General features: G+C 41.9%; 1 protein-coding gene across 8 annotated transcripts in view; it reads right to left on the reverse strand.

Moving 5' to 3' along the window:
- Positions 1 to 21,152, reverse strand: part of CALD1 (caldesmon 1) — a 172,215-nt gene that overhangs the window by 18,932 nt on the left and 132,131 nt on the right. For 6 of the 8 annotated variants that reach the window (XM_066550472.1, XM_066550471.1, XM_066550474.1 and 3 more), the window contains 4 exons: positions 11,268 to 11,414; positions 9,310 to 10,264; positions 8,586 to 8,660; positions 3,974 to 4,110 (listed from right to left, as the gene is read on the reverse strand). In XM_066550472.1, coding sequence (XP_066406569.1) covers positions 3,974 to 4,110; positions 8,586 to 8,660; positions 9,310 to 10,264; positions 11,268 to 11,414 — 1,314 coding nt within the window. The remainder of the gene's footprint in view (positions 1 to 3,973; positions 4,111 to 8,585; positions 8,661 to 9,309; positions 10,265 to 11,267; positions 11,415 to 21,152) is intronic. The other 2 variants (XM_066550476.1, XM_066550478.1) reach the window with 2 other exon arrangements.

Below are 21,152 nucleotides of genomic sequence, written 5' to 3' on the forward strand. Positions count from 1 at the left end.
CCTGCCACGTCCAGTGTTTTTTCACGCTTTCCCCAAAACTAGGATCTATATCCTTTTCACTTGGTGTTTTCAAGTACAATTTCCTCCATTCTGAGCCTTCTGTGAATTAAAGCTGCTGTTAGGCTGGGATATTACAAGGAGCACCTCTCCCATCCCTGCCAGTAAGGAAGGAATCTCTCCCACACACACCACTGTGCCTGAGAACTTGTGCCACCCCTCTTTTGTGTTCTGTGTCATAAAGGATGCACTAATCCTTTCCTTTCAAGGGCAAATATTTTTAATAAACCCTCTAGAAAAAGACAAGTATCTTTGGGGACAGAACAATTCACTTGACTCGGGGAAAACAGGAGGAAATAGAGAGGAGGGAGTTTTCCAGTTTCAACAGTATTTTAAAAAAGAAAAAAAAAACTAAAAATATTCCCATCTCATCTATAACACCCATCACTCTAACTCCACCAGCATGTATGAACAGAAAGGTTCATCAGGTCTTTTCCTTACATTTTCTAGGGAAAATATGACATTTTAGTAAGGAACTGGAAATTATTAATGGTAACTTTCCACAGGAGAAAAACAGGAGTTTTCCAAGCAGCTGTAATACATGAGACAGAAAGAAAGAATGCCAAAAAAAAATCCCCCAAACCTAAAGAATTTGCACAGGTGAAGTGCATGCTTCCAACAGAGTCAGATAGCATCACCTTGTTAAATAATTACCACATCAGTGTTTAGACAAATGTCTGCTCCTTAAGTGTGTTTAATGTTCCTGCTGACAAGGAGATAGGTACTGAAGCTTTCTAAGTGTGCTATTGACAAAAAGACAGAAGATGAATGCATTTATGGAATTAAAAATTAAAAAAAACAACTTTCTGCATTGTTGGCATCTTAAAAAAAAAAGATATAAATGACTTCATTAATGCAACCAGAGTGCTGCAGAGTATAATACCACAAGACAGTATAAATCAAAGATTCCAACAGTAACTGTTAGAGAGATGACAACATAAAAAACAAATTCCATATAAATTTGCAATCCAGTCAATCACACCCAATCCAGCAAAGATGCTCTTCATTCAGACAGATGTCTCCTGCAGATGGAGTCAGCCACATAAAAGAGGCTGTAAGACCAGAGCTAAATTATTTGTAGTTTCTCTATCATAATAAAATCTACTAACACAGAGTTCTCTGCCCCCACATGATCTTACCAAATTGAATGAAATTTGGTTCTAGCACAGCACGCGTGATTTAGGAATTGTATCACTAAAAAAATATATGACAAGTTAATTTAAGTGGCCACAAATAAGGGCTTGCATCAGGTAGTGATGCCAAATAACAGTAAGGAGCTCCTGCTTTTTTAAATGAAAAATACATATACAATCGATGAAGTAGTGTGAGAATACATTGGAAATTCAATTTGAAATTTCATTAAGCCTTTCAAAAACAAAGGGAAGAGCAACACCTGAGGTGTGATTTTGAGTGGGTGTCCAGCCTGGAATACCCCCAGTTCAGTTTGCAGAAGTACTGAGAACCCAAAATATTCCACAAGCCTCTACAAGGCACTATGTAATTTCCAAAGATCCAATGCAAAGGACAAAAGATATCCCTGGGTATCTTAGGGCTTTCCTGTTTCATTGCAAGGTCCTAGCCCCTCCAGCAAACAAACTCAGGAACCTCAATTTTTTTTTTCCTTTGCCTCTTGGTCTCTAAATCTGTGTTGCCACCTCACCAAGACCTGCAAGCTTTGGGCCCAGAGAAGGTGCAAGAAGTCACTTCAGATCGACAAAATGGTCCCCCTGGCAAGGGCAAACATTTGGCTTTCAGAATGAAGCGAATGAAGAATGTTTGCCAAGATTTTGCTGAGGAAGAGCCACTTCATCAGCACAGAAGGAAGGTTAGCCCTCAGTGCAGTGAGACTCAATGAAATCAGCAGCTACTCAGCTGATTGAGCCAGTGGCAGAATTTACCCTGATTCTTGCTTGCAGACCTTGGGTGATTGCTTTGGCCTCCTTAAAATGAAGGATATTTTAAGTTTTGATCTTACTTTATTCTTATGCTGCTCACAGCTCTTCCCTGACTAGTTCTGCATAATCCAAAATAGCAGACAATACACTGGCAGTATTTATCCTTATTTTCCTCCACATCCAACTCCTCTGTTTTCAACAGATTGTGGGAAAATCTGTGTTCTCTGCTGTCAACATTGGGAAATTAGTATTGAGGTGCTGGGTGGAGAAAGAGTTTTGTAAGAACCTCTTTGGTATTAAGAAATGAAGCTGGTTGCCAGATTTCAGACAAGGAGGAAAAGGAAAGACGTGGCCTGTGGGAGCCAAAAACATCAGAACAATGTGAAAAAACATGTTACATTGCATTTAGGACTTTTGCAGTCCTGTATGAGAATAGGGAGGAAGGCAGGTGGGAGGGGAGATGGGAAGGGGAAGCCATAAAATGGGATTTTATTCTGTATTTCTCTTACTGACTGACGTAGACCAAAAGAGAGATAACACTTTTCTTTAGCCTCCACTACCCTACTTTGTTCTCAGTTCTCACCACTGAAAGTTAGCCAAGTTATATTCTTTCTAAATAGAATCTGATGTGTGCATAAAAAAAAAAAAGGAACAAAGGACAGTTCCAGACAAAGCCCAACTCTGTGGGGGCAGTTCATTAGAAAATAGCCCTAATTCATACCTAACAACCCAACAAACATTGGCACCTCTGCTGATGCTGCCAACCCAAATCTTCTACTCAGCTGGTAAAAGGTCATTGAACAGGCTTCTTCACAATTTCATGAAACAGAAGAAAAACAGAAAAAGAAAAAAAAAAAAAGGAGTGGAAACTCAAATCTACATTTTGCCACTAATGCCTGTCTCCCACAGGAAATAAAGCAAATGAAAACACATCAAAAATATTTTTAGAAAATCATTCTTGTTATTGATGATGTGACCCAAGTTTTGAGCAAGGCAAATTTCCTGCTGTTCCATCTCCATCACTGTCTGTCTTTTGGCCTTAGGTCAGGGTGTCTCCAGGGTCTTTTGAACTGCATTTTATTTTGAGAAAGTTTGTTCTTCCCGGCAGAATCATGAGGGGAATGCTGAGATACAATAGCAAATCCCATCTGCCATGCTCAGATTTCTCAAAGTGCCTGGAGAGCTTAACCTTTCCTTTGCCTGTGTCAATGTAAAAGAGGAAGAGAGATGCAGAAGGAGAAAAAATTTCATTTCTAACCTACTCATTCCTGATTTCCTGCTAAAAGGAAGAACTTAATTTCTATTTCATGTATCCCATGCTTTTAGCAGGCAGGATCCTTTTAAATAAAATTTTCACTAGAAAATTGTTACCTTCTTTGAATTTCCCAATATAACCACAAGCCAAATATTTCCTTTAAAAAAAATCAAACCCTGACACAGATTATCAAAAGGAAGGGGGGGAAAAAAAAGAAAAAAAATTATTTTGGTTAGGAGAGTTTTTTACCTAACTGGAAAAACACTTTTCTACAAAAGCCATTAATTTCAATGTTTGCCTTGAAATGAAGAGGGAAGTTCTTTCTAGAGCTTCTCTCTTGGACATTTGAGAAAGCACATAAAGCACAACTGGATTGTGCTTTATTCTGTTAATTAAAGATAGGTGGGTAATTGGAAATAGGTTACTACAGTAAAAGTTGAGACTGGACTAAAAAAATTAGAGAACACAAAATATAGGGTTTTCTCACTATTGGTCTCTGTGTAGATATTAGAAATAAGTAAGGAAGTAAAGCTACAGCAGAGTCAAACCAAGCCTCTTGTCTCTGCTGGGGGAGCCAGGCCATTTCCAGCTGCTTTCAGAACTTGATGCTTTTCCTGCAGCAGAGTGGGGACAGCTCAGCAACTGCAGACCTGCAGCCCAGTGAACACCTGAGCCACTGCTGATGGTGCCAGCCCAGCTCCTCCACTCAGAGCCCCAGAGGTGGCCCCTGTAGCACGAGCAAGCCCAGTTCTCCCTTGGCACTCACCCAAAAGCATTCTCAGTACGTTTCAGTTTGGAGGCAGGGGGCTCACGCTCCCCGTTCTGCGCCTTCTGTTCAGGAACGCCCTTCTTGCGATCCCAGACACTTTTCATTTCCTCTTTGGGGGCTTTACCTTTGTCATCCTGTTCAGAACACAGCACAGATCACAGAACAAAAGACAAGACACACCAAAAAAGAAAAAAAAAAGGTCAGAACGAGGCATTCTAAATAACAGCTGAGAAATACAAATTTCTTGGGAAGATTGGGAACTGCCTTCAAACTGTTCGTGTGCTGTAGGACAGGAGTGGTCTACAAAGCTCTAAACTGTGATCAACTGTCACTTTGCTGTCCTGACCTGAATTCCAGGTCAAAGCATCTTGAAAATAAGATTATCAGTCTTCTGTGAAAGGTGGCTGTGACACCACACTGCTTCACTCTGCAAATGCACCCCCAACTCTTCCTCCCACTGCAGCATCATTCACCTCTTGCTTCTCAAGACTGCGGGTTGCAAACTCTCTGGGACTTGCCAACACATTTTTGGTACCAGGTTTAGGGCATTGGTGTAATAAAAATAACACAAAACCTCCAACCAACGTCAAGTTTGTGTGACAAAATTTATGCTCTTTTCAGTGTGACAGCAGAGGGAAACTTCATTACTGCAAGAATAATGGCCAAAACACAAAATCATCTTGATATCAGAGCAGAACTTACTCTGACAAAAAGCACAGTCCTGCCTGGGGTTGGTCATGGGTAGCATTATCAGACATAAATATTTAAACCTGTGAAGAAGGAAATGCTCTGGAAAACACAAGTAAAAATTCCCTTTATCCTTAAAAAGTTTTGTCTTATGATTCTTAGTAGTAATAAAGAATATTTTGTGCATAAATTTAATTCTTCAGTATCTCTTTGGAGTTATGAGCTTGAAGTATTTATCAATATCACAAATGGCATGACCCCAGCATGCTGAGTCATGGCTAGATGCTGGTAAGGGAGAAAGTGAACTGATTTAAGTTATGCATCCTCAGGTAGAAATATTCTCCGTTAGTTAAGACCACCAGCCAAAACCAACTTTCAACAGCGGATGAAAAATTTACCTCCAAAGTATTTATTTGCTTTCCCCAGCTCTGCGCTGAAGGAAGGTTCTAGCTGGCAAGCAAGAAATACCTTCTGTATAAAATTCAAATGGAGACCTTTCAAGAATAAATACTTTGGAAGCCTGTTGCAATCCCATTTGCTAACTAGAAAGGTAAAGAACTTCTGTAACAGTCCTGTGTGCAACACAGCTGCTCTTAAAGGTGTCTTAAGATGCACCTTGAAATGAAAAAGTAGCACACAGCTTCACACCTCAAATCAAAAGAAATTTCTGTTCTTCCTCATCAAAGAGGAAGAACATCCACCCATCTCAACTCCTGGAGAAGCAAAATCTTTACCTACAAAGGATGAGTTCAGAGCCTTCAACGCCAAGATCCTCCTAAGGCTGGTGCAGAGTGAAGCCCCAGAGTCAGAGCCTGACTCTACCTGAGGCCAGTTTGCTGCCCCTGAGCAATGGATGCCACCATGGCAGCACACATTAGAAGTGAGCACAGGATGCTTAAACCACTTCAACAAATTTGCTGCTGGTGGGGGATGTTGGGCACAACCAACAGAGGCATTTGCTCTGCTCTGAGAGCAGATTTTCCCACCCCCTCCTTCCAACCAGGCCTGGCAGCAGCTCCCTGAGGGACAAGAGGGGAGCTTAACTTCCATGGCTGTGCATTCTGTGGCCATGATGCTGCAAGAGAGGGCCTCAAGGAATGGTCCTGCTGGGCTGAGACAAGCAGGGCTATTCATTTATCCTGCTGAATGCCACCAGACAGCAGGACCATCTTCTGGGCCTTGCCAACTCAAATGGGTGATCATGTTCACAGCAGCAATCTCCCAACCCTTCAGCCCCACTCAGGGTGATGCTGAAACAGGCTGTGCTGACTGGTGCAAGATTCCTTGTGCCAGGATATCTGTCCTGGGGTTTTGAGAGCATAAGATTTCCTTTGCTGAGATTTTCATCAAGACCTTCCTAAGTCTTCTTTAAAAAGCCAACACTTCCAGCTGCCTTATGGATTCAGGTCCACTGGGGAGGGTTGTATCTCTTACATCTTAATTGAAATCACTGAGAAAACTAATATTAAAACAATATAGTTTAAAAATTAATAGGTTAGGAAATAGCATTTCAGAAGCCAGTATGATTTATGACAATGTGTCTGCATTTGAGAAAGCCATTAACACAGCTTGGCCTCTTCATTCAAAAAGATGGTAAAACAAGATATTACAAATAAATTTCACATCTTTTGGGCTCAATCCTTCTCCTAGTAATTTAAATACCAAAGCAGAGATTGACTGGCAAAGAAGCAGCATCCTTTGTATTTCATTCCAAAGGCAGGCAAAAAAATAAGTTCTTTAAAAAATAAGCTGCTTCCCTAAATGACAGACTAATTCAGCTTCTGCTGAATTCAAAAAGGACTCAACTTGGAGCAGACAGGTGATATTACCTGAATTGAAATAGCTCGCCTGTGCTCACATGTGGCAAATCTCACAAATCTTAATATCAAGCTACAACATCACCAAAGGCATGGTTAACAAATTTCCAGCTTTATATTTATATTTTTATCTTTTTCTATACTGCCTCTTTTCTGTTTGATTTTTATGCTATTATTTGAGAGCTGCGATTTCTGAATCTTGAGCTTGAACACCTTCAGACTGAAGCAAATCAGTTACTGAGGTTGGGGCCCATCTGCGGCCAAGTCCTTACTTGGGCTCAGTTATTTGGGGAGTTAAAAGCTGTGGGCATCTGGGTCTGGGGCTCCCCTGTAGAGTCAGCTGCCACCCCCAAACACCATGAGAAAAGCAACTGCTGCAGCATGTCTGGCCAAACTGGAAGCAGGAAATACCAGGAGTCTCACATCATGAGAAAGCTTGGTCTTGTGAACTTCTCAGGTCACTTTCAAGAACGAAAAACTGTGCAGAAGTTCAGAAAAAGAGACAAATTTTTTCTTGCCAAATTAATCAAAACCTGAACTCTGAGGTCCAAAGCAAAAGCAAAACCTGATTATGCAGATACATTCTGTTCCCTCTGGGTCCTGTTCATGGAACACTGGCATCCTCTTAGCTGCACGCACATTCAGAAAGAGACCTCACTGAATTTTTGTGTCCTGGAAAGGGGGGGGGAGAAGTGGAGCCTGATCTTCCCTGATCATCATTTTTGTTCACAAGTAAAGAAGCAACAACTGAGATTTTCAATGCTCAGGATGGGTATTCAGCATTGCACTAGAAGTGGGATTCTATTAAGTTCTCTCAGCTTCAGCATCCAAAGATGGAAACACCAAAAATCACAAGTAACTTTTATAAGTCTTGCCAATTTCCTGGAATAATCTAGCCCAGTGGGTAGGGCTTAAAAGCATGATGAGATCTCCAGGGAGAGCTGGCCGAGCTCTACATAAGAACAAGCAGGACAACTGTGTCTCAAGTTCCCACAAATCAAAGTTTGTGGTCAGCTACAGACTCCTCTTTACATTTACTTGTGATATTCAAAGACTGCATGCAAAAGTGAATAGTGGGAATTAATTTTCTGTCTTCTTAATATAATCCATCCCTTTTTTTTTTTTGTGCAGCTATTTCCTCACTGCTCTCTGAGGGTAAGCTAAGCATGTTCCAAACTCATCTGCTAACTAAGGACCCTGGAGTGGACCCTCCCCAACCCTCATTGGTCCCAATCCACCAGACAGACAGAAATCTGTGCTGTCTCCCCCTTTAAGCCACACAGTCCTGCCTGAACCCAAATGTCTCCAAATTTCCAAGGCTCTGACCAGTCTCTGAGCAGTCTCCCCTAACCAGAATCAGAGGCTGGTTTGAAAGCTGCTGCACTGACCCAAAACCACTGCACAGCACTGAGCATGGCTCCCTGTGTCCATCTGCACCCTGAAGAGTAAATGGTCCCCAAATCTTATTTACTTACCATACAGTAAAACACCATGGCACCAGCTCCTGTGTTTACAGTGGAAATGCAATGCAGTAATTTTGGTGGATTTTTCTCTTTAAAACAAAAGAAGAATCTTGGGTATGCACAGTTTACATCATGGGGTGTTGCAGCTTGCAGGGGAATTATTAGTTGAGGCAGTCTGCTGGCCAAAGGGCCTAGATTATTACTATCATTATGATGATTATTATCAATTATCATGATGATGATGATTATTAGAGTAGGTTTTGTTCATAGGGAAAAAAGTTCACAGTAAGGTGAGAGGAAACCAGAGAAGGATGATTAGTTGATACTGTCCTGAAAAATTCATCCCCAGAGGGAAAACCATACTTGTGTTGTTGACTGAACTGAGTTTCCTGAAATATTTGTTTTAAGACAAACAGGAATTGGTCCTAAAGCCCCAAAAGAACAAACTACTTAAGAATTTACTTAATTTTAAGCACTTAAGGAGCTTCATCCCTATTTATTTCAGCAGGATTACCCATGTTCTTGAAGTGGAGCACAAGCTTAAGTACTTTGCTGAAGAATCAACATTCACTTATAGGTGCCTTATTTGTTTTCATATCTCAAGTTTCCCTATCACATCTAAATCAGTGCTTTATGAGTTACCTGATCTTGTATGGAGGTAGCTTGGAGCTTCTCTTCTGGCAACTTTTCCTTTTTAGCTTCCACTTTTTCTTCCTCCTTGGTTTTTGGGTTTTCAGTAATTTATTTTTAAAGATAAAAACATTGCACCTGTTTGCTTTTTTGTTTCTCCACGCGGTGTTCACGTGCCAATCCAGTGTGCAGCCACCACTCCATCATGTGCTGTTGTGCCCACACCTCTGTGTGCAGCTGTGCCCCCTGCACCCTTCTCCAAATCCTCCCATTCCCACTCCCTCCCTTTGGGCCTTTCTCCCTGGAGTGGCATCATGCTCAAGTGTCCCAGTACAGAGCCCTTTCCTGTGATTACATTTGGCACACAGCATTCCTCACACACTTCAACAGGTGCTCATAATGTTTTCTGCCAAGATGTGTGTGCCTCCACCTCATGGGTTACTGCATTAGGCCAGTTTTTATAGCAGCTGATGGGGGAAAAAGGCAGCAAAAGCACATGCAGAGGTCTGAACATGCAAGGTTTTCTTTGAATGATGGGGTGAGGTCAGGCCTGTTGTGCACTGAATTATTGGTAAGCAGGAGGGGATTTATTTTTAAAAATAGAGAGCCACAGCACAAGTGTTAGTAACTTCAGTACAGGACTAGATCTGTGAGGAAATTCCAATTCAATCTGTTCTTGCATTACATTTCACACAAACCACAGGTGTCTTATTTTGGTGCAAAATGTTTACTGTACCTGTTTTTTTGAGACAGCTGCTTGACGTTTTTCATCTTCTATTTTCTGTTCTTCCATCTTTTGTTTTTCCTTTAATTTCTCTGCTTCTAGCCTAGCCTTTTCCTCAGCTGCCCTCTTTTCCTCTTCTGCCTTTGCCCTCTCCTCAGCTGCCCTCCTTTCCTCCTCTGCTTTCTGTTTTTCCTCAGCTGCCCTCCTCTCCTCTTCAGCTTTAGCCCTCTCTCTTTCCTCAGCTGCCCTCCTCTCCTCTTCAGCTTTAGCCCTCTCTCTTTCCTCAGCTGCCCTCTTCTCCTCTTCTGCCTTAGCCCTCTCCTCAGCCGCCCTCTTTTCTTCCTCTGCTCTCTGTTTTTCCTCAGCTGCCCTCTTTTCTTCCTCTGCTTTTAACCTCTCCCTTTCTTCTGCTTCCTTCCTTTCTTCCTCAGCCTTTTCCTCATCCCTGAGCTTCTCTTTATCTACAGCATCAGTTACACTTTGTGTCCCTTCTGGCACAGCATTTGTATCATTCTCTGCTTTGTGTTCCTCTGCATTTACAGTTACTCCCTCTTCTTTATCAGTGGATTTTTCTGCTGTCACATCTACCTGATTTTCCTCTATGGTTTCCTCCTTTGGTTTCTCCTCCTCCTTGTCTTTTTCTTCTTTTTTCCCCTCTTCTTCCCCATCTTGCCTCCAGTTGTTCCTTTGGTACGACTTGGTAACTGTTTCTGTCTCCTCAATCTCACAGCGTCCTCGGCGTGTTTCAGCCTTTTCCTCTTTGCCCGTGGTCTCATTTTCTTCCACGTTGTTTACTTCTCTCCTGCTGGGCACTGACAAGCTCCCATCTGTGATCGTGGGGTCCAATTCCTTCTGGCGTTCCAGGGCCTCCTGCAGGCGTTTCTGGCGCCTCTCCTCCCGCCTCGCCAGCCTCTCCAGCAATGCAGCTTCATCATCTGTGGAGCGCTTGCTTTCCTCTCCTGCCACACTGTGCGAAAGGGACAGGCTTGCATTAAAAAAAAAAAAAAACCCAAAAAAATCTTTCTAACAACATATGCACTTCACTCTTTTTAGGAAAAAAGCTTGCATCATCGTTCCATGGTTGGAAAACTCAACAGGTTACACGCTTCAAAATTTAGCTGCTGCTTTGATCTCTCTGTCCATTCTCCTTGCCTTAAATTGCTTCTTGTGCTTGATATCACTTGCCACCACAATTTTGGTTTATTTCTATCAGTTGTGTTATGGCCAGTGGAAATCTGGGTATACTGTTTTTATTATTATTTATAGTATTATTATTTATGTGAAACTAAACAAATGATGGATGGACAGCAAGGCCATCTCTGGACAGACAGGGAGGCCACTCAGCTTGTGACAAGTGGGTGGTGATAGCAGTGATATGGTGTAATGCTTTAGGGGCTGCAGGGGCACTGCTGGGATGATGGTTGGACTTGATGATCGTAAAGATCTCTTCCAGCTTGGATGATTCCATGATTTCAAGTGTCACCTCCTTCCATGAGCTTTTCTCCTCTTTATACCTGCCTGACCCTGACAATGCCAGGTGAGTGCTGTGCTCTGGAGCTCACACCCAGCACCTTGCAAGTGTGTTGCAGCCACAGCTTGAGGACTGGGTGCCCCCAGTGCTTTGGCCCCACGGTGCCATGACCCCTGTGAGCAGAACCAGAGCTGTGGTGTTTTGTGAGGCCAGATGCACTCATACCTGAGAGGATCTAAGAGCCTCCATGAGCCTCGGCTGAATTACCCCACAGACAGCCTTGAGGACACCTGGATATGTGCCATGAGCCAGATGTGTGATGTTCCCACCCTACTACATAGACACAGACAGGATGATCCTCACTGTGTGAGGTCCTTCTTCACTTTAAGGATGGCCAAACCCAGCACTTCAAACTCAAGCACCACAGCAAACCTCTTCCAGGCACTTCTCTGAACAAAAACTACCATTGGTTTGTCAGTAAACAACATCAGACATTTACCTGTTCTGGGCATTGACCTCAGATTTCTCTGTTGCTTCTCCTGAGAGATCTCCTTCCTCCTTTTGCCTCAGCCTCTCCTGCCGAGCCCGCCGGCGCCGTTCCCTGGCAGCTTCTTCATCATCGTCATCGTTCCTCTGGTAGGACAGCCTGCAACAGGGACAGGGAAACATTGGTGCTATGGCATGCTATGGACACTAAAAAAATCCCAAAAAGCAGTTTTCAAGAGCAAAGTAAACATGGCTACAGCAGCTGCTCCATGTCCTATTGTGAAAATAGGCTGTGAAATTGAGACGCATAATTTCAAACCCTGGTTTTCTTTTGTTTCTTAGAAGAGAAATTGAGAAAATAGTCCCCGTGAAGATAGCAGCCACACCATACTGGCTGCTGGCTCCTAGAAAACACCAAATCCATAAAAGCCCAGCTCTGTAGCTGAGCAAACATTCTCCTAGCCTGCACCACAATCCTGTTGGAGCACTCACAGCAGCATTTGAGCAGAGTTGATCAAGCCCATACAACTGAAACTGGAATCAGCAAAGCAGCTTTCCATCAGTCTCCTCTAAACACCACATGCTGAAAACGGTGACAAAAATCTACATTTTAAAGACTAGAAAACAGGGAGACACAAGTATGACAGCAGCTCTCAGTGGTTGGCTCTGAGTGCCAAACATCTGACACTCACAAAATTTTTGTGAGCCCGGAGCCCTGCCAGGCCAAATCACACAAGATCTCTGCTGTGATGAAAGCCTACAGCTGAGAACCCATTGTATTCATCTGCCCCAACAGATGATTACATTTAGTTTCATCCTGCTTGAAAAGGAAAGCAAGACCTTAAAATCCTAATAATCCTGTGTCCCATTCAAATCTTTGCTGAGGTTATTACTCTGGGAGATAAAGGGAGACGCCTGCATTCCTCTTATCTTTTTGAGCAGGGAAAGTGAATTAGGAAGCTAACATGTGCCAGACCCAGTCAGGACATTCATTTACTTTGCTTCTGGCAGTGGTCTGACACATCATGGTTAAGAAGTCTCCCTTTTTTACACAGTCACATATTTAAGTTAGCAGGGCAGCCATGAACATACAAAAAAAAAAAACAGAGTTCTGCACTGACTAAAACCAAGTACAGATAATGTTAGTTTTGCAAATATTTAAACATTAAAAGCAACTAAATTTGGTTTAGCCATTAATCAGACTCTTTGGGGGCAAAACTCTCCCATCACCATGTTTTGATGCTACTTTTCTCCTTTGCTGAAAGGGTGAAAGTATAGGTTCAGCAGGGATTCAGTACCCAATTTTGCTTTAAAAATTTAAAGTGGAAAACATGGCTGAGCCACTTGCCAGACCTAGAACAGCATTTTCATCCTCAGTGCACCAAAGGTTTTAATTTGCTACTTTCATGCTTTGCTTTAAGAGGTTTTTCTTTGTAGAAACAACTCTTCTCAAAGAGAGAGCAACCCATGAGCAGCACGGCCATGAGGGAACACAGTGGGGAATGTGGAAGAAAGGAGCTGAATTAAAAGCACTAAAGGTGTGATGCAGGGAAGGTAAGGAAAAACACTTCCTGCCATTTGCAAGCAACTTCAATGGGTATCAGCATTTCATGTAGGTCTAAAACAGAAAGGATATGAATACAATAATAAACCAGTGGGGTCTTTAATTTCCACAGGAAAGAGACTCTGGAATAAAACTGCATTAGCAAACTGACCAGACACCCCCCTCATTAGTAAGATGTTCTGGCTCCAAGAAGCCAAGCCTGTGATCTTTTCAACTCTGAAGTCCAGCTGTAAGGGCACAGGAGAGGACACACTGCTCCCAGCCTGGGGCAGCTGGACAATGGCCACAACTGAGTCAATGCCCAATGGCTATAGCTCAGGATTTGTCTTTGCAGTGAGACCACACAAAGATGAAGATGATTATTCCACTCTCTCTACCCACACAGAGTACCCCTACACAGCAAGGAGAACAACTGCTTCTAAAAGCCTCTTTAAAATGCCTTTTTTAAACCACCAGTTGCTCAGCAAACTAAAAGAGGAAATAAAAAGAATACCCTAAGCAAAAATTCCCACAAAATCTTATCTATTAAACAGATATGTACTTCCTGTCCTTGGACACTTATCACATAGATCATCTGTTAAGAAAGCTGAAAATGTCTCTTATTATGATTCTAAACACATCCATGGCCTTGCTACATATCACAGCAGTTTCCTACAGTGAGCAAGTACACCAGGTACTTTCACCTTAAGAATCACCTTAAGTATTCATTTCTGTTCACCAAAACTCCTGCAATCTGCCCAGTAATCAGGAAACAGTCATAAGGAACAACTAGTTGCAGTTTTTTAGGAGATGTGTTCCTTGTTTTCCTTACAATTGTGTTAACATTGCTTTCAGTGTAAGAGGTGACCCTTATTCTCCCATTGCAACAGATCTCTGTAGCAACCATCACAAGCAAAATCAATTTTGGAGCTCTCCAAAGCATATCTTCTAATTGCCAATATCTTCTGACATCCTTCAGACTAAGAGTAAATAAATAATAAAAAGTATATCTCCAAGATTTCCACTCTGTTTATCGGACAGATGGAAATCTGATGATGCATGCTGGCCTGTGCTGTTTCTCCATCCTTGGAGAGCAGCCTTGCTGCCCAGCACACGCCCAGCAACTCAATTAAACTGAACTTCTATCCATTTTTCACCCTCCACGTGGCGTTGCAGGCAAGTATCTCTCCACAAGCAGCTGTTCCAGCTGTCTCAGGCAGTGAGACCACAACACAGCATGATCTCCAAGAGGTATGCCAAGCCTGCTGATAACACTCCCTGGGGAATATTCAGATCACAGAATATTCTGAGTTGGAAGGGACCCACAAGGAACATCAAGTGCAGCTCTCAAGGACTGAAATCTCAGACCTGAAGAACTGAACAACAAATCTCATTAACATCTGAGTAAGTGTAAAAATGTGGCCCTCAGATTGAATGGCGGGGATTTTGAGTGAAAAATAAATCTGCTGCATTGGGAATAGAGGAGATGTGGCCATCTGCTTCAGACCTTTTTCAGAGAAATACAGCCCTCTGTATTTTACACCAAACACTGAACTTATGTAAAGTTATAACCCAGCAAGAAACTTGGTAATAGCTGGGAGGATCATGGGGCTGAAATGATTTCATACAAGCCAGCTTTAACTGGTTTCCACTTGAAACCTCAAATCAGCCCAAGCATTATCTAAGGCACTTTGGGTTTGGAGTTCCTTGCCCAGTACTAGTACATTATTATTATTTTCTGAATTATGACAGCACTGAAATTTCCTGATCAAGCTCATGGGCTTCTACACTAGGCAATTTATGAAGATTGGGCAAAATCTGGTCTCCATTCTAAAGAGTGTGTATTCTGATTAAAGAGAAATCTTATAATTTGTAGCACAATCTGCCCTCAGTGAGTCAAAAATAAACCTGATGAACCTAAATTCTTTTTTTCATTTTTCACAGGAGTAGAAAAAAACCTGCCTAATTTGAGCTGGATCCCACTACTCCATTCTAGAGGAGGCAGGGAGACAGAACTGCTGTGGGTCTGAACTCTGACTCCATTTCAAGAGTCAGAAATACATGAAAAAATTCCAAATGGAACAAAAGCCTTTAAGATTTTTAAGCAGTTCATATGTGCCTTTTCTTTCCTCCATGGTTCACTCAAATGTCAGTCTGGTTTTTATGCCTGCAGAAACACCCTGCATCCTCAGCAGTGCCCTCACAACAGGGACTCAATTAGACACAATTGCACCTATTCAGCAAGCTCTTTCCCACACTGCTTTGTTATCCTGGAGCTCTTACATGTATTACAGATTGAATTCGCCTGTGGTCCATCCCAAGAAATGAGATCATCCATCCTGTACCAAACTGCTGCACCTCCAGCTTGCAACCTAACCTACTTCTAAGACCTCTGCCCTTTATTACGTAAGACCACAGCAGCTGAGGTGATATCTGCTGATTTGTGTCTCCAGATTTATGTCAGATGGAGGATGTCAGTAAAATGTCCTCAATGACAGATTTCACTGCCAGACTCAGCCCATAAAAGCTGAATTTGTTGGCCTTCTGTGCTCTTAGAAAGTCTTTCTATTTACCCAGGCTCTTCCTGAAAGGATGGGTGGGGTGAGGATGGACTTTGTTAAAATACCCACTGGGGAGTGCTCTTTGTGTCACTGTTGACATTCAGTCCCATTTTATTTATGATGAAATATGTTTTTAGTCTTTTTATTGTTTGCTTAATTTGTGTTATGATAGGCACACTTCAAAACCTGAATATAAACAACTGATCAATCTTCACCTCAAATAAAAAATAAAACCATAACAAGGGTACATGCTTCCACAGAAGGCTCTGCCTCTCTCTTCCAATCTTTGCGTGTCAATCTCAGCTGTATTTCATTCAAATCATACCTAAAAATGTGCTGAATGTTGGGGGGCAGTTGTGGGGAAAACTGTTTTTTCTAATCATTCCTCCATCATTCAGTGAGAGCTGCCAGCATTCTGCTCAGACCTGCTCAAGAAGATTCATTTTTTTATGAGGGAATGAGCAGAATTTCAGTCCAAAATGTTCATGCTTCAAAAAGATGTGAGTGAAAACAGGGGATTATTGTGGAAACATGCAGCCATGCCACCACAGTTCTCAGTCCAATATTGTACATGAATGCTGCTATTAACACCCATATTTTTCACATATTTCTCAATTTGACATGCCCCTCTTTCTTTTCACATTGAATGTAGGAGAGACAAGTGGATAAAATTAACCAATGGCTGGGAATGAAACCCAGACAAATTAAAACTGGAAACTAAGCACATGTTTTGAACAGTGAGGATAATTACACACACAAGAAATGATGGAACATCCATCTCTTGCATCTCTGCATTAAGATGGAAGTTTTTGGAAGTTATACTGCAAAATAATACTGATTTTTGGGTTCATTGTAGATAGCTTGGTGAAATTCCACCAACACTTATGTATAGGAAGCTAAAATAGCTAAAGGTTAAAACTTTTTGCCATTTTAAGAGCACTTTTTTTGTTTCAGCTGAGCAAAATCTTTGGATTATTTACTTGGGTTAAGGACTTGGCTAGGAGATTGTTATTTTGTTTACATGACAAAACAGTTAAGCATGGGAAAGAAAAGGCCTTCTGAGAGGTTCAGTTTGTGAAATTTTTTTTATGGTTTCTTTTTTTGATGGTTTTGACATTTGGGGTTTTATACAGGTAAGGAAAGAGTAGGTGCATTCATCCCTCTAACAGTGTGATTCTGAAATCTAAGGTGCAAGCCATCCACACCGAAGAATGAAAGCTAAAAAGTGACATGCAAAGTAGAAACCACAAGGAGAAAGGACTCCATAGTGCCAACAAAAATCCTTGGTGACTATCAAGTAATTAATGCCAAAACCATCCAGAGATTTGATTTCTTTGCTGGGGATGCTGCTGAAGCCTCTAGGAAAGTCCCTGGCTTCCCAAATTACTGGTTTCCAAATTTCAGTTTTGTAGATGTCCAAGATGTCCAATGCCCTGTCTCTTTTCCTTTTTCCTGCTCGTAACAGCTGAGTCCCTTTGGTTTTAGACCCAAGCCCTAAACCTGGGCCTCGCAGTTAGATCCATCTGTACCATCACAGCATCGCTCTGCACAAAGGCAGAATGACTCATGCACCAGCCTATTTTTCTTTTTTTCTTTTTCTCCCTTTCCTCATGGCTTAAAACTGATGATCTGTTTCATAATATGAAATGCAAGCAGATTCTGCAACCACAGCCACATAGCTCTGGTAAATTGCCTCTGAGCACCTCAGCATAAATCCAACACAGGGCTGCAAACATGAAGGGTAAAACCCTTCCGCTACCGAAACAATGTCAAATTTGCCTCCAACGTATATTATATTTAGATAAAAGTGCTTGCTGGAAATGTACCAGGGGGAAAGCACATAATTCTCTCAATATGTGAAGCCTAATGCTCTGCAGTTTTACTGCATAACAATAGACATGGCATTGACCTGCCAGTGACAGAGCAGCTTATCCAATCCGTTCTAATTTAGAATTTTCACATGGAAAAAAAAAGAAAACAGGAAAAAAAAAGAGCAGAAAACAATAATTAGCCAAGTGCCTTCTACCTGATAATTTTTTACTGTTTTCCTTGAAGCTTGGTGGAGTTCACCCAGATCTCTGTTTCCCTGGCAGAGACGGCAAACATGCAAAAAAAGTGTACAAAACAAGCTTGCTTTTCCAAACGTGAAAAAGTGGGAGCAAATCCCAATCAGTGTGCATACCACTGTGGTTAACGTGGTATTTGTTGACTCTGGAGCAAATTGCTTGCTGCCACCACCTCCAGCTTCCAGTGCTTTATTGCATATAAAATCCAAAATAATTTATGCCAGAGCCTTACCCAGTAAGTAATATTTCAGGCACATGACTTGAGAACAATGGGCATCTTGCCTAGCTGAGGCATAAGTCAGGCTTTACAGGATTTGCCCTAGAATGCACAATCCACAATTTCTACAAAGACAAATAAGAAGTTTTCTTTCTTCTGGTTTTGGGCTGCTATATTTAATATGGCTTTCAAGGCAATTGTATATGTCAAATTGCTAGCTTACTGATTGCATCCAAAATCAAGACCTAACTCAATGTGCCTTTTAGCCCAGTAGCTGCAGCAGGCAATATTTTTTGAAAAGATGTTGTTTCAACTTAAAAAAAAATAATTTCTGGTGTTACTTTTTTATTTTTATTTCAAAGTTGCATCCTAAGAAATTAGCAAAGAAAAACAAATTGATGATTTCAGGCAAGCACAAACTGAATTACAATAAATCATGTATGAATTCCTGACCTGGAAACCAGCCTTCAATTTCATCTGCTGATCTACTTTCACCCTGTTTACCAGTTTTGAAGGCTTCTTTAATGCAGCACTCTAGGAAATAGAGAAACTCTTAACAAACCAACAATTCCACTTCATTTCCTCCACAAAGATTAATACGATTGCTGCATTTTAAAAGGAAATGCAGGACCATGAGGATGAGGTCTCATACACACGAAGCTTCTTTATTTTCAACCTGCTCTTGCTCCACTGAATATCATGTAAGGACAAAGACTAACAAAGTTAACTCAGAGAATCACTTATTTGAGGAATGAAACATTAATATCCAAACCAACCTCAGTGACACACCCTAATCCTCCATCACCATGCCCAATCTACTCACAATCAACTTCCAGCACATATTTATTCACCATCCACCCTGACAAAACAAGAGATTTGTGAAACTGGAGATGGAACAAGGCTGTGGTTTTCAAAGATGACAAATTTCTGAGCAGAACTGCCTTTTGCACTAGTGCAGTTTCTTCTCTTTGCAGGGTATAATGAAGGACCACAAGCCAGGACTCTACAGAGGGCAAGTCCTGAAAGGAAGAAAATTCCCAGCATCCCCTGGATTGATATCAAGGACAATGCCCACCAGTAGTGCTGAAACCACCCTGAAGGAGTTTTTTCCTCTATCAGTGAAATGCTACCATGCCTGGGGTGGATCAGATTGTGGATGGCTTCATGCCCAAACCAGCTGTCTCTGATTTAGGACTAACCCTGAAATTCATTCTGGATTTGGGACAGAGATTCTAAGTGGGGCAGGAAGGAGGAATGTGGAAGCAGGAATAGCAGGCTAGGTCTGTAGCATAGGAACAAGAAATGTCCTTGGACTGTGGGCAGGGAGAAAGGAGACAGACCACAGGAAATGGATCCCTGCAGTAGGGGGTGGAGAACATTGATAGAGAAATCCTGGGAGAACAGGGAAAAGGGAAATAGATCCATAGATCCTTCCAGGAATAGCAAGGATAGGGCAAGTGGCTGTCACCAACATCCAGCCAGCTGCAGAGGGCTGTCCAGGGCCTGGAAAACCAAAACCTTCCATGACTGGTGGAAGGGAAACTAACACAGCAGGTTGTGACTACCCAGGTTACACATCACTCAGTAACCTCAGCCGGGACTGAAGTGTTCTGTGGTCTGAAACACCTAAAAACAGCCAGAACCCAGCATTTCTGTTGCTTGCTCCATTGAAGGTATGGGTGTTAGCATTAGTCTGGTCTCTGTGAAGCATCAAAACTGCTCTGTCTTTCCCAGGGGACTAGAGATTGTCATTAAATGACTATTGCTCAGAGCCAGACAGGTCCCTGGGGATGTCTGCTGCAGCTTTCAGAAATACACCAAACACTGTGCTGACCAACAAAGTACAAGGCATGTACAGGGAGTCTGGAAAAATAATTTTACCAGATAATTCTTCAGATAATAATAGAATAATCTTTTTTTATCCACTCTTCCCAGCATAAAATATGCACTAGGAGGACACAGCCTTAACATAGCACAGCAGACTATTGAATTAAATGCCACAAACAGGATAGCAGACAAAATGCAAGGCCAGAACATGCACCAAAACAGAGCAGACTGTGAACCCTTATGCTAACTCAAATAAACCACTTGAGGGGATATATGGCATTACAAATACATCCAGTGCTGCAACATGTGGTGAATGGAAAAAAAAATTAATGAAAATCAGATGTCTCAACATTTTCTGGTACTGATTCCCCACGCACACAACTCACGGATGCTGCGCAGGTGTGGATTTTGTTTCAAGGGAAATTCATGGCTGTTTGCTTTTAGCATGGGCAAGCATCTCTCTCTTTCTGAGGTGTTTAAGAAGCCTACTGTCAACAGCCAAGGTGATTAGGAGACACTTTCAGTGAGGCAGCAGAGGAGTTATTAGTGCAGATCCCGTCATTTGCTAACAGGATTAGGCGCAGATGCATTCCATGAATCCCTGTGAAAGCTAATCCTGATGTGTCTTTCACCTTCATGAAAGGTAAAGAACCCTTCCATAAAACAGGCCTGTACAGATCTGCAGGGTCATGTACAGCACTTGGAACATCACACTAATGGTACAACAATTTGCAGACATCGTATAACAGCACTGTGCAAATTAAACAGCTGGAGGTTTGAAACGTAGCCATTGTAACTACACCCACACAAACACAATAAAATATCCTGGCTTTATCCTTTCAATTAGTTTTCCCTTAGATGTGCTTGTTCTTCTCATATTGCTTCACTGGAATCCTTATTCCAGAGATGTTACTCGTAAGAAATTACCAAACTCAGTATTGGAGACACTGTCTGGGAAACTGACTGAGCTCACAAGAGCTGATTAATCACACTGCAAATACAAATCCAAAAGCCACTGTTCTTTGAAAAGTGGGGGTGCAGGGGGAAAGAACAAACCTTTTCACAGAACTCTAGCATCCAACAAAAACCTATTCCATTTCAAAGACTCACTAACAAATTATCCACAATTTATAAGCTGTTCACAGAAGTATCCAGATAAAAACTAGAAATCACAAGAAAACAACAATTTGCTTGCCCTAAAAGTACCCTCAGCTTGGAGACTTCCAGAGGGACCTAGGCAGCTATAAAGAGGCACCTAACACAGAGAAACTGCCCTGTGGAGATATGGGGACAGGGTGCAATATTCAGTGTGATTTCAAACCACAGCAGTTATTGTGGCACCCTTTTTGTTGGTGCTGCTGCTAATTTCAGTTTCATTCTGGAACAGCAGCTCCACAAAGGAAGCCAGTCAGTAATTGTAATAGTTTCAATAGCCAGTCAGTTGCAAAATGCTTTACACAGGTGGGCAACAAGACAGGAAGGACAGCAAAGAGCAGCTGTGATAAGAAAGCAATACAACCACTGGAAACAGACTGCAAGGGCTGCCAAAAGAGGACCTGATCCCAAAGATGAGAGGAGACAAGCCGTGATCATCACCAGTTTCCATCACCAAGAAGCAAAGCTGTCCAACAGATTCACTGACATTTTTACAGAGAGGGTAATCAAGAAATTCATCATTAAATGT

The sequence above is a fragment of the Molothrus aeneus genome, chromosome 5, assembly GCF_037042795.1.
Source record: "Molothrus aeneus isolate 106 chromosome 5, BPBGC_Maene_1.0, whole genome shotgun sequence".
Classification (NCBI taxonomy): Eukaryota; Metazoa; Chordata; class Aves; order Passeriformes; family Icteridae; genus Molothrus; species Molothrus aeneus.